Source organism: Saimiri boliviensis, chromosome 10 (assembly GCF_048565385.1).
Source record: "Saimiri boliviensis isolate mSaiBol1 chromosome 10, mSaiBol1.pri, whole genome shotgun sequence".
Classification (NCBI taxonomy): Eukaryota; Metazoa; Chordata; class Mammalia; order Primates; family Cebidae; genus Saimiri; species Saimiri boliviensis.
Window position 1 is genome coordinate 58,742,996 of NC_133458.1, and position 16,656 is coordinate 58,759,651.

The window sequence follows — 16,656 nt, forward strand, 5'->3', positions numbered from 1 at the left end:
ATCTACGTAACAATATTAGAACAACTCAAGTATTACAAATAGTAACAAATGCGCACTTTTCAACTTGTAGTGGACATATATGTTCAAATGGGCAACTTTGAAGCATTGATTTAAACTGAAATGACAGTTACTAAAAAGTCATATTGACATTTTACAGATAATTGTTAAAATCTTGAACAAAGGAAAATGACCAACTTCACTATAAAATGAAAATAACTTTCTAAATAATGAGGAAACCTAAATAAATAAAGCTGTTTGACATATAAATGTAACTTCTTTAATTAGATCAGAGAAAAAAGGTATTTTCAGTATTGGTTTCATTATCTTTATGTGATCCTTAATTGGAGGATTGCATGTCAATGGAATTCACTTTAAGTCTTTATCACAGTTTTACAAATTAAATATTTAACAAATGCTGCAATTTATGTACCACCAGGAAGGTTGATGAAGATTTTTACATATTTTTAAGTAATTAAAAAAATATCGGCCGGGCTCGGTGGCTCAAGCCTGTAATCCCAGCACTTTGGGAGGCTGAGGCGGGTGGATCACGAGGTCGAGAGATCGAGACCATCCTGGTCAACGTGGTGAAACCCCGTCTCTACTAAAAATACAAAAAATTAGCTGGGCATGGTGGCACATGCCTGTAATCCCAGCTACTCAGGAGGCTGAGGCAGGAGAATTGCTTGAACCCAGGAGGCGGAGGTTGCGGTGAGCCGAGATCGCGCCATTGCACTCCAACCTGGGTAACAAGAGTGAAACTCCGTCTCAAAAAAAAAAAAAAAAAAAAAGAAAAAAAATATCAAGTGCTAATTATAATGATGAAACTAAAGAACTCTTCAAAACTAGTATTTATTTTGATATCAATAAACTTAAAACATTTTTAGTTGATAGTTTGTACTTAATAAATCTCCTACATTATTAAAATAATATATACACTCATCATAAGAGGAAAGATGTCACTGGAATGCCACCTATGTCTAGAGGAAAAATATACTTTTCAAAACACCCTTAGCTCTTCAACTATGAATTGGAAAAAATAAAACCTTCTTCATTCACAGTATTATTGTAGGAAGTAAGTACAATAATTTCTGTAAAGTGGTTAGTATATGGTTTGAGATAGGTGATATAATTTGTTATAATTTGGGAAACTGATATATCAAGCCATTACATGTTTTGTCATTTTCTGAAGATCAGATAAACTTTTTTTTTTTCATTTTCTTCTTTTAAACGGCTGGAAGAAAATTCCACATAATAATATACAAATACAATTATTTTGATTCAGATAACAAATATGTGAAAAACATATAATACTTTTGTTTGCTACATTTACTGAAATATCCCAAGTTCTTAAAATACCTATAATATAGGATGACCTTAACAAATATTTTTGTCTTAAAAATTAAGTATATCCAGGTACTTTTTGATGTAAGAGTCAAGTATAAGAATTAAAAAAAAAAAATAAGTGTAACCTTTATTATTTTTGAAATGTTTTCACTGTAACTAATAAAATGTGTCCTCAATTCCTATCCAAATGTGGCAGTATTAGAAGTAACCGATTAGCACTAAAATAATCCATGTTTTAAAATCATTTAAATACGCACATCAGAGTCATTTATTTAAAAACGCATATGGAGCAACTACTTTGTTCTACAGACTGTACAAGCAGGTCCAGTTGTTGCACAGCTTCTGGGGTGTCATTCATACTCTAGTTGAAGTACATGGTTCTCCCTGGTGTGCAAAGTTCAAGTCAAAGCAGATAGGAGCCAGAATACAGAGGTAGATGGGATTTGATAGCTATTTTCAATATTGCTAATGGTGTCCAGAGTATCACAGTTGGTTGGTACTATGGACTGAGCTCTGGACAGAGTGCAGTGAGAGTTCAAATCCAGAGGAAAACATGGAATTGTTACTTAGTCAGATGTGAAGAATAAGTTGTTAAAAATCACGAAAGTACTAAAGTTCTTAATTATCTTGTATCTAACTGGTATTTTGCTCATGCAACCTAACATTGTCTTAAAAACTAAACCTGCTAGCTCTATTTATTCTATAAGACCAATCACTTTACTATAATTTTTTCTTAGAAAGTAATATAAAACATTTAATACTCACATCGAGATCATCCTTTGCATTGTAGTAGACAACTTCATTGCTCTACAAAAAAAAAAAAGAATGCTTTATTGATTTTAATAAAAAGAATACTACATCAAACACTGAATACATTTTATGTACGTTTAAAATAAACTCATCATAATCTTTCTTTCACAATATATTCCACAATGATCCATAAGGATTAGCCACTATTTTTCCAAGAACATATTAAACCAGTTGATCAGCAATATTATATCTTGCATTGGGAAAAAGATCTCAGTTTAAGTCTGAGACCCATTTGTCAAGAAAAAATAAAGTGAAAAATTCATAAGTAAAAGATACACAAACATATATACACCCATTAATACACAATAAACAGGATAATTCAAGAAGTATGTAAGATATGTGTCCTAATGTACTTTGTTGAAGCCATGATTTTTATATACATACACACACATGGAGTGTTGAAATGATTCTTGAAGAAATGTCCATCTATACAATATGGGCAGAAATTTCCTCATGAGAGTCAGGTAAGAAATGATGAGCATGGGAGAATTCAGATAGTAAAAAATATCAGATCATCTCACACTAATATTCTCATATTCTAGCAAAGCAGTGAATTAGCATCGGCTTTCTAGCCAGAGTAAATATATATGGATGACTCTGCTAGCCACTAGTGTTCCTGAAAAATAAAATATGTTGTGAAAGAAAGGTTATGAGGAGTATATTTTATATATGCACAAAATGTATATTTATATGTACTAACTGTGTTAGAGAGAAAAAATGGAAATGGATGAATAGAATGACTGTCAAGGAATTTAAGAGTCCTATTCTTTGTGTCTCTGGGGCTAGTTCTATGCAATGTAAAAATAATCTCCTGATACTGATTTCTCTTTCTTATCCCCAACTGATTGAAAATATAGTTCATCTTCCATATGTCTTCAAGTTGTAAACTATGTGATCATGTATTTTTCTCTGCCTCTTAAACATCCAAAAACATAGATGCTCTAAAATTTTATTAAAAGCAAACATACACAATTTTTTTAAAAATTATTGGGGAAAAGTTCACTCCATTAGTGCTTCTCAAAGTATATTCCCTTCCCCCACCACCAAAAAAAAAAAATCACCACGTCAAGATGTTAATAGATGTTACGTGGGCAAAAGCAATCCATGGTGATATGACTTTAGAAAATAATAAAGTTGAAATTATCTCTTTTTGGCAGAACTTCACAGAGACTATGTGTGGCTGTACATTATAAATCTCCAAGAGGAAAATACACTGTGTTTTGTTTCTTAGTTTATTTACCACAGAGATCTGCCTGTTTTTGTTTAAGAAACATACCATGAAACTGAAACTCCATAAAATATATGTTTGTACGAAGACCAAACAAACCAAAACCAATATAAATATCAGAATATATGATTCATAATACAGGCTGAAACTCATGAGTTCGAATTCCATTTAGAATCACTAAAAGTTTTAAATTACTTAATCAATTTTTTTAAAGAATTATTTAGTACCTAAAAATTGAACATGCATAATAGTTCTAATTCTTGAAACATTTCTTAGAGCACTGGTTTTGCACCAGTTAAAATAAAAAGCATAGGTCATCACATGAACAAAGCAAGACAATATTCTGAATCCACCTAAGACCCAAACCTAATTACTAGTTTATTGATCCTGCTTGTAATGCTACAGTTTATACTTGTGAGACAATTTTCTATTTAAAATGTGGATTCTACCTGAAGTTAAAGCACTGAATAAGTTCATCTTCATTTCAGACTTTATTTTCTGCAATGTGCTTGCTTATAGTAACAGAATGGCAATATGTAGACAACAAGGTGAGGCTGCATCGAATTTCAAGAAGTTCAACTTTGTCATTTTCAACAGATACTAATATTGATATGCACACAATGCTGTACCAAGGAAGGCACAACATAAGTCAAATGTATCTACTCCAACTCTTTAGGTAAAATAATGAATACAGATCAATTACATAAAGTAACCATTGTATGTAGGATTATCTTGATCCATGGTACTAGAATTAATGGTTAGTCAATGTATTTCCTAGTGATAAAATAATATAAATAAATAATCATTATTTATTAAGCCTAAGATTAAAGAGTATCTTACCTAGCCTCAGAAGGATTACAAGTATGATTTTTTAAGTGTCGGTATCGATACAAATTAAGTATTTGGATTCAGTTAAAAAGAGCTATGCATGAAACTAACATTAAGTACAATTAGGAATTAAAAAGATGTAAGTATGATAATTTATCATTTTTTTTCCTTTTTTGTGTATTATATTCTACAAAACCTGATACTTATCTCTTCTTTCAGATGCTGAATTGTGAGGGTACATGGTATAATGATGAACACTCTAAACTCTGAAATTCTATGTTGTTTTTAAAACTATCATTGAAAAGGTACACTTCAAAGTTTACTTAAGTATTATGAACTTGTACAAGGCTTTCTGGATTTTGGATTGCATGTAATTCTAAATGCTGAGTTTTTAAGTAAACTGAACAAAAATATATCAGTCATAAAATTATATTGCATGTCAAACATCCATATTCATCTATCCTCTTTTCTTGTAACTAAGTATTTGACATTTGTTTTTTTTTTTTTTTTTTTTTTTGAGGTGGAATCTTGCTCTATCACCCAGGCTGGAGTGCAGTGGCACTATCTCGGTTCACTGCAAATTCTGCCTCCCAGGTTCAAGTGATTCTCCCGCCTCAGCCTCCCAAATAGCTGGGATTACAGGTGTATTCCAACATGTCTGGCATTTTTTTTTTTTTTTTTTTTTTTTTTTTTAGTAGAGATGGGGTTTCATCATTTCATCATGCTGGTCAGACTGGTCTGGAACTCCTGACCTCAAGTGATCCACCCATCTCAGCCTCCCAAAGTGCTGGGATTACAGGCATGAGGCACCGGGCTCGGTGTTGGCATTTCCATTTTAAAAGAGTTCTTTCTCAATATAACATTCATTTACATGGTCAAAACATCAATGAAAAAAACAAAATTGTGACTTTTTATAGAAAACAACAAAATGAGGAAGCACTTATTCAAATATGTGTGCTTAGACAGGTTGTCACAAGAAGAGAAGAGAATATAGATCTTAGTGGAATATGCAACCACTTATATCCAATACCTTAAAACTAAATTTCTCCTCACCAATAAATGGGATTTTGCTTTTGGCTTAGGAGCATTTTTTGAAAACTCATATTATAAATATGCTCTTCTTTTTCAAACCCCGAATTTTTCATTGATAACATACACATTTCATCATTCCTTTATTTCATGAAACAGAAAAGCTCACTTGATCAATTTTAATAAGGATAAATTCATATAGAGCATCAGGATTTGGAGAACCTGTAACTCTGCATCTGCTCGGTTAACCAAATCCACCTCTACAGAATATGACATTAAAATAAATGCCAAACATTCAAAGAGCACTTAATTTATGTCACTACATAAAAATATTTTCTCAGTGTCAGTTCATGTTTTCTTACAAAAAAAACTGCAATTATTCATTTGTGATTTTTGTTTGAATGGTTTCAGAATTATCGAGCTCAAAAACAATTTCAATTATAATTTTGAGAAAAAATTATATTTTGGAGAAGGAGTCATTCTCTTTCGTATCAAAACCATTTACAGCTATCTTTTTGCTATTTCGAAATATCTTCGAAATATTTGTTAAGATACGTGCAGCTAAGTTAACTAAATCAGTCTTTCATTAGAGTGATTCAAATCACTGAGTCACCAAAATATATCCAGAACCAGTCTTAACAGAATTGAGACAAAGGACAATTCTCAGGAATGAAAGACGATTCACACTGAATCAACCAAATTCTGTTCTGATGCTTTTATAGACATGAGTTTTGCTTAAAATGAATTCTGTGCTAATAGAAAATTAGGGGAGGAAATTAAAAAAAAAAAAAACAGTTAAATGCCTTAAGTGGGTAAAATTAAAGGAGAAAAAGAAAATGTCTCAGATGAATTCTTTTTTCCTTAACCCAGTCTCCTGTTCCCGTCTCACTTAGACTTTATACAGGGAGTTTTGGGGTCTCAACATCAACCAAGGGAGCCACATCCCACTTATTCAACAATTGTTTTGGCAACCTTTTCTGTGCTTAGTATTAGAAAAACAAAGATGAGTAATATCTACACCCTGACCACAGGGAACAAGTGTTCACCCTCCAACTTATCTGTGGCAAGGACCTGATCTGCTGTATACGAAAAATGTATCATTATGGTTGGAGGACATGACCACATAAACTAAAACTTTCTCAGTTTTCAAAACAGCTCAGAATTAAAAATTTCAGATAGTTAGGACATTGCCCCTCTGTTGATCAGTTTGAGCATGTGTGTGCATTTCTTTCTTAATCATTTCCCTGTCTTACCACTAAAAATTCCCTCAGTCCCTTTCCCAGAAAGTAGTTATACCAATATCAATTAATACTTTAATTAAAACTATGGCATATAAACTAATTACCACAGGCACAAATGATAGAATTGAGTAATCTTGTTTCTCTATCATCCTTCAGCCTAAATATCTTTATGCAAATTATTAAACATCATCATCTTGGAAGGTATTACACATGCAAACACAGGTTTTCAGTGGATTTCAAGGTATTATGTGCAGTATGATAGAATAAAGTCAGCCATAGCCTCAAACTAGATTCAGGGTTTAGTTAAACCTTTAAAGAGCTATTTTTCATAATTTAAGTACCACCAGATGACAAGAACAAATTGTTTTGTTTCTGATTTTTAACGATGCAGTTTAGTTATTTATTATCTCCTTGAAATAAGTTTGCCCAAATGGTCCATGCTAATATAATACTGCTGCTTACCGAAATTTAAAATATCCCCTAGCAAGTTGAGAGATAAATTACTTTAGTCTCATATTGTCTATTGGGAGTCAAAAATTAAATCTGAGCAAAATAGACCTTTCCATCTTAAAAATGTAAATTTTGAGTGACAGTCCCTTGTATGCCACTTGCCCGCAAAAGTCGGCCTCTGATGAATAGTTTATGTTGAAAATCTGAAACAGACAGGCAAAGCTTCCCGATGGAACTAAGATGCTGCCAGGAATAAGTCTTAAATATTGCAACTGAAAATTAAGATTTTATAGTCAACAATTAAAATATATGACACATTCAAAATTCAAATAGAGACTAACTTCCAGTCCAATTTACTAATCCTCTTTTCTTTGCTATACTCGACTCTGCACATGATTCACAGCCTGACAAATTTTGGGCAATTGTACTGTCTGCTAAAGTCACTTTTAAAAAACATTGCAATCTTATTGTCATTTTTAGCACTCCTGAGTTCCAAATATGAAGTCAATTGGTTAAACATTCTAGATAACTCTTCATTAAAAATTACTTATGTTAATGATTCACGCCAGCCAAGATCTACACTGTTTAGCTAAAATCATTAACAACTCAAACTTTCTGAAAATATACATGTAGCGATTTGACTTAGCAACCACTGCTATTTTGTCCATATCAACTGTTGTACATAGGATAAGTTCAACTGACAGCACTGTAACACTGTGTAAATAAAAGAACTTAGTAACGTGTATTTGTGTGTGTGTGTGTGTGTGTGTGTGTGTGTGTGTGTGTCTGGATTGGGTATATGACTGTGAGTGAATCATTTTCAAGACTGTGGTCCATGAAAAAAGTATTTTTTTCATGTCATTATATTTGTTTGAAGTTTGGAAAACAATTAACATACCGAGAAAGTTTGTAAGTTAGAAGATAAAAAGGAAAAAATAAACAGGCACAGGTCCATCACAAGATCAGTGTTACCATGTAACTGAACTGAAGACGTGATAAACCTGCATTCCTATTATGTGACAAGAGACAATAAGATAACTGATGTTAAGTATTAAGTACAGTTCATGGCACACAATATGTGACCCATAATTGTTAACCATTTTTTACATATGAAAAATGTCAGGAATATACATCCATAGAATTTCTCTATTAACTTTAGTTAATATCTACCTACTTATACATGAAATAATGTAAATTATAATTTCATTTTTTTTAAATTGGTTTAGTATGCAATGTGTCTATTTAAAATACTGCCTTCACAGATTCCACATAGCAGAGCGGAGAAGAAATAAAATCACCAGTTGTTGTTTTGCTTTCTAATCAGATAAACCAAATGAGATGATTTATAAGGTCTAATACAAACGGTAATTAACTGGAGTGGAAGGGGCTTATACGTATCCTGTCCACCAGATGTATTGCTGTGCTCCAGACCTGTGTGATTCCATACTCTTCCGCCTCTACATCTACACCTTCACATACCAATTGTCATTCATTCATTATTGCCTAGAAAAACTTTCACCTTGTATTAACCTAAATATTTGATTATCCATTCCAACATCCAAACTACAGAATCTTGCTGGAGAAAATTACATAGCAGTAAATCAGAAGGTTTTAGGTTTTAAAAACTGTAACAAACATGAAGGGTTGTTTGGTAAAATGTTTTTCTGTTCAGAAATCCTACAGCTTTTCAGAAACTGTTTCTTTACCCAACCTAATCACGTGATTCTGTGTGGCTAGTAAATCACATCAGTCCGCTTCTCTGATGACAGAAATTAACAAGACCTAAATATATTCAATAATTGTATTCTGTCTATTTATTTGGGTGTAATAATAGGTCTAGGAGTAATTACGGTTGTAAGAGATGAGCTGGTTACAGCGTGAATCCTTGAAGCTTCCTTCATCTAGGACAAATCATTTTTCTTAAGCTAATAAGAATTTGATTTCTAACACCATGTAACTGATAGTACTGATACAAATACAATGGTTTCTACAATGTTTTCTTCTATTCTTATTTTCTGTTACTAATAGTTAATATTGTTTGCTTGAAACTCAATTTTTATTTGTAGCTTTATGACAATTTCAGTGTTCTAGAACTAATTCCCAAATTAGTGCCCTAGATGCTAGCCCCTGCTGATTCATTAGGAATTCCATTTCTTCATCATCCCCCTTTTCTCCCCTGTGTATCCATCTTTCATTTAATCACATTCACGAAATTTGCAAAATTCAACTAAGAGGATTTGTGGAATAAAAACTAAGAAGTGTTCTGGCATGAAATATTTTTCCCCTAAAATTTAAAATTCTAGCAGAAGATTAAAAAAAAATCAAAGAAGCCAAATTCAAAGTTTTCTTAGCTCCTATATGAAGACAACACATTTTAACATTTTTCTAACATTTCTCTAAAGGTCAATAGTCACCTACTGCCAACTTAATATTTTATAAGTAGTATATTAGCAATCATTACCATTTTTTAAATGATGGATCAATTTTTTTACATCAATTCTTCACTAGCCTTTAAAATTAGCTGCATAATAAAAAAAATCAAATAACTATACATTTTGATTGCATGGTTGAATTTCAGAGCTTTATTTGAAACTATTAAAGTAAAATGATTTTCCTAGGGTGATTCAATGATGTATGGATTATAGTGAAAACATGTAATCTGTTCCTTCTCTGAATTCTCAGCATTCTTTCCTAAGAATCAATAAGCATTGAGCTTTGTACATATGCTCAGCCTAATTTAGGTCAGAAACCTCAACACACATGTTTTTTGAGACCCTGATTACTAAAGATAACCCCCAGTGAGTGAAATATTCTCAATGTCAATTCTGTGTCTTGAAAAGCTAAGACTAGCAACAGTTAAACTGAATCTTCTTATCCCCAAATACTTGTATCTGCTGAGTATTGGTATTATGAAAACAGGCATGACCTCCTTCTTAGAGATAGTAAATTCCATACACACACACACACACACACACACACACACATGTACACTCTCTAAATAGTTTACCCAATAATCAAGAAAATAGTAAACAATCTTTGAGACACATTCTTTCATTTTATCCATTCTTTTAACTTGGTCTTATAATCTGCATTAAAATGTGAATTAAAAATTATTATTAAATTTTAGCTTACTGGAAGAATAACAAAACTAGAAAATAATTTTGGCCTTTTGTAAGCTTGCCTCTACTTTTACCACATATCACTTTACATTTATCCATTTGGTATTTTCAAATGCATATTTATAATATTTAGTCTGTGTACTTTTTAAGTTGCCATTATGGTGCCTGTAAGTTAAAGTATCACTTCATAAGTTGTCCAGCACATTAACCAATCTACAAGCCAAAGCCATCTAAGAGGAGTGGTCAGAGGAAAAGATAATAGATCCATGTGTCTTTACTATGTTTAATTACCTAACTGCAAAGATACTCGTGTACTACAGCCCAGATCTGTTCTAGCATGCTGGTGACACAAACAGAAATATCTCCCTAGAGGAAAGAAACATTCATGACATTCACTAAAAGGAAATGCTCATTGCTTCTACATAAATAATTTTTTTTTAAAGGTAAGAAGATTAAATTACTACAATTTGAGCAGAAACAGTGTCCTATTGTGCATATACCCAATGCTAGCAGTGTCTGGAATGCTGTATGAAGTTCTATTGAAAGGACTGATAAATAAATTAAATGAATACAATAAGCCTGTGAAAAACTATTAGAAACGTGGCTGGGTGCCGTGGCTCTAGCCTGTAATCCCAGCACTCTGGGAGGCCAAGGGGTGCAGATCAACTGAGGTTAGGAATTCAAGACCAGCCTGGCCAACATGGTGAAACCGCGTCTACTAAAAATACAAAAATTAGTTGGGCATGGTGGCACATGCCTATAATACCAGCTACTTGGGAGGCTGAGGCAGGACAATCACTTGAACCCGGGAGGCAGAGGTTGCAGTGAGCCAAGATCAAGCCACTGCACTCTAGCCTGGGCAACAGAGCAAGACTTCATCTCAAAAACAAACCAACCAACCCACCAAAAAAAACAAAAAAAAAAACCCACAAACTATTAGAAATTCTAATAAAGTAACAAAACAAGTACACACACACACACCTGCACATGTATACATAATGCATCACAGTAAAAAAAAAAATGTACACAGCTTTACAAAAGTTCAAATAAGTTAAAAGGTAGGCTACTTATAGGAAATCAAGGAGAAATTCCAAGTAGACTGATTTCAAAGTTCCTTGGTTCTTGAACTTCAAAGGAGATCAATTCCTATTAAACATTAAGAGCTATATCAATTTATTTCTTCATCAGATAAATTTTAATAGAAATCTGCCTGTAAGCTATTTTGGTGTTCCAAATGATATCAATACATATATGATTAAAACTCTATGAGAAGAGCAAAGGTAGAATACGAGAGGGTAAATATATTATTTTCCTCAGGCATCAAATCTCCCAGGAACCTCATTCCAGAATTGAACAAACACATTCATAATGCTGAGAAACTTGCTTTAATCTTCTTTAATCTGTAACTCCAATGAAGCTTTAGATATAATCATCTAAAGCATTAAAATTTAATCCTCCAAAATATTTCATTTCTTATGTTTCTTCCTATTGATTCAGACACCCCACAGATCTTGAGTCATGATCAAGGTCAACAGCACTTGATCATAATATATGATGTCTTAGCAAAAGAGTTGTTAATTTGTCCATTGGTGATATTAGCACTTTCTTTCCAGATTAATCATTATCAACTTCCAATTATTATCATACTAAAACAAAACATGAGGATTAACATTATTGTCAATGAATAACTGAGTTTAAAATAATCTGTTCAAAATCATAGCCTCAAAGAACATTAGGTTGGTAAGCACTACATCAATTTCATTCATCGTTCATCAGGCTCATAAGGATATGTAGGATAGGAAAGGGGTAGGACAAAGGACATTTGTCATGTGTCTATTATGAAATAAACATTCACATATATATATAGTACTCCTTGCTCATCTCCAGTGGAAACTTCCAAGACCCCCAGTAAAGGCCTGACATTGTAGACATAGATAATATTCCTATGTATACAAACTTAAGATAAAGTTTAATTTACATATTAGGCACAGTAAGAGATTAACAATAATAATCAAGTAGAATAATTATAACTTTATGATGGCATCACTATTCTTATGCTTTGGGGGCCATTAAGTAAAATAAGGGTTGTACTGCAATCCCAAGACAGCAGATCTAACAACCAAGATGGCTTGTAAGTGACTAACTGGCAGGAACGATTACTGCTTCTCTCTGCCTCAGAATAAAATTTCAACTTTTTCCCATCAGAGCACCTTAGAATTCTTACTGCTACATGTTTTTCCACAGTTCTTATTATTTCTGTCTCATAAGTCTACTGCTTTTGTCAATGGCTAAATTACCTTCTCCCCATCAAAGATAACTCCTGCTACACGAGCCCTTCTCTGTTAACTTTAATTTCCATGGTAATTAGTATTATAGGCAACTGGCATTTTAGCCACGTATATTTAGGGACCAGGTGGCCAAGGTCCTCATGAGCTGGCATCTCACAGAGCTTTGGGCAAGTCCTGGATGAAAATAAATTTGACCTCAGAATAGCTTCTTTCTCACGTCCTGCCCTAGAGAATGGTTGTATTTCCTTGCTTAAATAAGTTTTCCCCTCTTTCTACTTTTCTAAAAGATAATTTAAATCAAATGCTCAGCTGACAGTATAAAAGAAAGGGTCAAGCAGAATTAGCATTGAAAATCTGCCCCTAAATATGTATCCAGGTTGGATTCATTGAACAAAGGGATGATTCATGTCCTGGGCAGGATGGAGTTAAGTGGTGGGAGAATTTATCATGGCACTCAGGATGGTGTGCTATTTAAAACTTATGAATTTATTCCTGAACTATCCCATTTAATATTTTGAGACCTTGATTGACCATAGGTAACTGAAATCACAGAAAGTGAAATGATAAAGAAGGATTACCTTGTATCATTTAAGCTGTACAAAATCTATTAGATATTCAATTGGTACAATCTTTTTGAAAATATATAGATTGAAAATTTCATAAAGCTTATGTTGTGTTGCTCTTTGAATTCCATTCCTTCTTCTCCTCTATCCCAACTTCATTCATAATCATGAGACAATAGGTTTCAGCAATCTATGTGAAAGTGGTAACAGCTAAAACAAATACATCACTGTTTGGCATGGATACTGCATTACGTTCCTATGAGGCAACAGTTTTAAAAGCAAGACTTGTTAAAGTAGAACAGAGATTTGTAAGTTTCAAAAATAGATGATTTTACACATAGGACAAAGCTAAGAAGTCTAAATGATGACGCATAGTTAGGGGAAAAAAAGTCAGGATATGAAACAAGGGATGTTCCTCCCTATTACAAAAAGGAATAGTGAGAATTTCCTGAGTTGAGCTGAAACAGCAAAAGAAAAGCTGAAGGAGAGAGCTACCAGTGACATATAGATGGACTGGCTCCCATTATAAGTGGAAAACAGTGGGAGAGCGAAGGAGGAATGTTAGGGAGAAATTTGCCACACTTCCTATTGGGAGTCTGAAATAAAGCATTTCCATCCCTCACGTGCCTCCAGGAAGCTTTCTTTGCTGGAGAAAACTCCCCAGCTTCTCTACTTCACATCAAAATTGGATACCTTTCTTTCTTTTTCTTTTTTCTTTTTTTTTTTTTTTGAGATGGGGTTTCGCTTTTGTTCTCCAGCTGGAGTGTAATGGCATGATCTTGGCTCACTGCAACCTATGCCTCCCAGGACCAAGTGATTCTCTTGCCTCAGCTTCCTGAATAGCTGGGATTACAGGCATGTGCCACCATGCTAGCTAATTTTTGTATTTGTAGTAGAGACAGTGTTTCACCATGTTGGTCAGGCTGACCTCAGGTGATCCACCCACCTTGGCCTCCCAAATTGCAGGGATTACAGGTGTGCGCCTCTGCACCTGGTGGTTACCCCTCTTAATGCCTCTCATAGAACCTTCTCTTGTTTCCCCACTGTATAAATCAGGGAGAAGAGTCACTACACATCACTGATTTGTTGTATTGAAGAAATGAGTAAGTTACCTGAGTCAAGGAGGAGCTGCCCTCCCTGCCTCAGTCTGTGTACTCATCACACATACTGTGATCACCTGCCTGAGCCCTGTGAGAGACTACACCTCAGTCAGCTTTGAGCTTAATGCCTGGCCCAAGGCCCATCCCAGCTTAGGTGTCAGTGCCTACTAAACAAGCCTGCTTCCCTCATAAGGCTGCTGAATCATCTGACGAATTATCTTAATACTCCACAGACAAGATGTTCTCTGACTGGTTAACACTGTCCTAGGTTTGCTTCCCCAGAAACAGACACTGAGACCAGGATTTGAGTACAGGTAATTTATTCAGGAGGTGATCCCAGGAGACACCAATAGGCAAATGGAGAAGTGAGACACCAAAAGGCAAAAGAATTCAACACCAGGTGTGGTCAAGAGCAGGTGGACAACTGGGACTCAGTTTCCCTAGAAACCTTGGGGAGGCTATATAGAATTTCACTCAAAACTGTCATATCCAAAGAATGAGGCGGCTCAGGTATCCATCCACACTAACTGTCATGGAGAATGTTCACTCATGCACATCCTGGCCACCGGAGAAAGCCCTCAAGGCCAAGATGTGCAGATGCTTAGGGTAGGAAGCTATAAGAGTATGTGCTTGTCTATGCGTGTGCGCGAGTGTGTGTGTGCGCGCGCGCGCGTGATGGGCATGTGCAAGCGCTGAGGAGATGTGGGCAGGGAACTATATTCTACAATATTCTACTATAGACACACAGTGAGTGTTTTAAAATGCTTACTGAGCACATGGCTAAATGCTTACATGACTTTAAGCATTGACTAGTTAGCAATGTGGCTTCCCAAGGCTTTGGTTCTTCCCCTGTGAAATGATTACTTAATTGACAAATACGGTCTCTAGAATTCTTCCACCTTTAAGGTTTGGAGTTTCCACTAACTGCTTTGCTTTAGATCACATAAAAAAACCTAATAACTGGGTTCATCTGTTTCCCCCTCCACTCCACCATTAAGCCGTTGGTTTGCTTCTCATGTGAGCATGCAACATAACTTAAAGAGGTATCTCTCTATTCTGAAAATAAAGCAAAGCTTTAAAAAAAAAAATCTGAAACCACCGAAACATATTTTTGTAGAAGCATGTAAAACTGTAATAAGAAGAAGCTCGCATCATTATTTTTCTTTCTATCTTGAAAGGTCAAGTTAAGGTATATTCATTTATTCCTGAAAAGTAATGACTGTGTTCCAAGGACAGGTGTTTGCAATAGAAACATCCGCAAACTAACCTAAATCAACCCCTTTCCACCTACCAAATACAAGCCGGCAATTTCCTCATTATGACATAAATTACCTGCTATAGATCAATTGCTGCTATCTTTCATTAATATAATTAGACAGCATTCATTTGTAGTTAACTAAAGTGGAAATCAGTGTTTTTACAGGGCATAGATTACAGTTTAAATCTGTACTGCTTCTTTGTAAAAAAAAAAATATTTTGTTAACAGTACAAAGAAAGGAAAGCTGTTGCAGAAGGAAGAAAATAAAACAACTTCAGACATTTTAGAAGCACATTTGAATAATATATAATTGCTTGGAAACAAAAATGTCTAATAGCTTATGTTTCATTAGCCTAGCTTTAGTAACTGTATTTCATTAAGTTATATTTCAAAGAGCTTTTTAAATTCAAACGGTTCACTGATTCAGAGATAACTTGTCTCTCATTAAAACATGCATAATTGTTAAAATGTTAATTGCTGAAAACAACAATCCAAAAGATTCTCAACAAATTCAAAAGACTCTTAACATAGTCCTAGTTAAATTGTATACTTTATTTCATCTCTTGTCCAAATTAAAAAAAAAAAAGAGAAGCAATAAAAGGGAATTCTGTGGACTATGCTTCATTCCTCTGGCATATTTTCATAGGAGTTATTTTAATTTCATAACGCATAATTGTTTAGAAAATACAATCTTTCTTTTCTTTATAGTACTAAATAAATATCTTTATACTTTTTCAAAAAAATTACAGAGAAAATTGTACCAAGGAAAGGCTGAATCATGGCAATACAGATGCAGTGAATGACAAATTTAAAAATCTACATTCTTTTTCCTTGATGCAATTCTCAGTCCGTGGCTGCAAACAAATCAATCTATCCTGAGTTGTTTTGGCTTCTCATTTATCAATTAGGCAAGGAATTCCAAATTCAGAGAGTATAAATGAATAAATTTAGATGGTTTTTAAATAAGAAGTTGAGGTAAAAAGAAGATAAACTGAATAGCTAAAGGACTTAACTAAATAAAACTACTTCAATCATAAGAGGCTGGTGTCACTTAGGGGGAGAGCAAAAATATTGCAGAGAAGCTGAGCCAATTATAGAGTTGTCTGCATTTTAAACTGTGATTCCAGATGTTGAACAAAGAAACACATCAACATACTGAGCTTTTGATCATACTAACTTCTTTCTAGCACGTAAGAAACTCAGTATGAAAAGTATTTTACATTTAAAGAAGCAAGCAATTTCAAAGTTAATATCCAGGTGAGAAGAATGAAGAGAATGTATTAGCACTTAATTAACCTTTAAAGACACAATTCCCTCTCTACAAAAGTAGGAGATGTTTTTTCCTCCAACATGTTATATACTTTTGTCCACTTTCATGGACTGTTTAGTAAAAACATA

General features: G+C 33.9%; 1 protein-coding gene across 7 annotated transcripts in view; it reads right to left on the reverse strand.

The window, feature by feature from the left end:
* Nucleotides 1–16,656, reverse strand: part of CACNA2D1 (calcium voltage-gated channel auxiliary subunit alpha2delta 1) — a 486,450-nt gene that overhangs the window by 183,808 nt on the left and 285,986 nt on the right. For all 7 annotated transcript variants that reach the window (XM_039472910.2, XM_074379327.1, XM_074379330.1 and 4 more), the window contains exon 5: nt 2,110–2,151. In XM_039472910.2, coding sequence (XP_039328844.1) covers nt 2,110–2,151 — 42 coding nt within the window. The remainder of the gene's footprint in view (nt 1–2,109; nt 2,152–16,656) is intronic.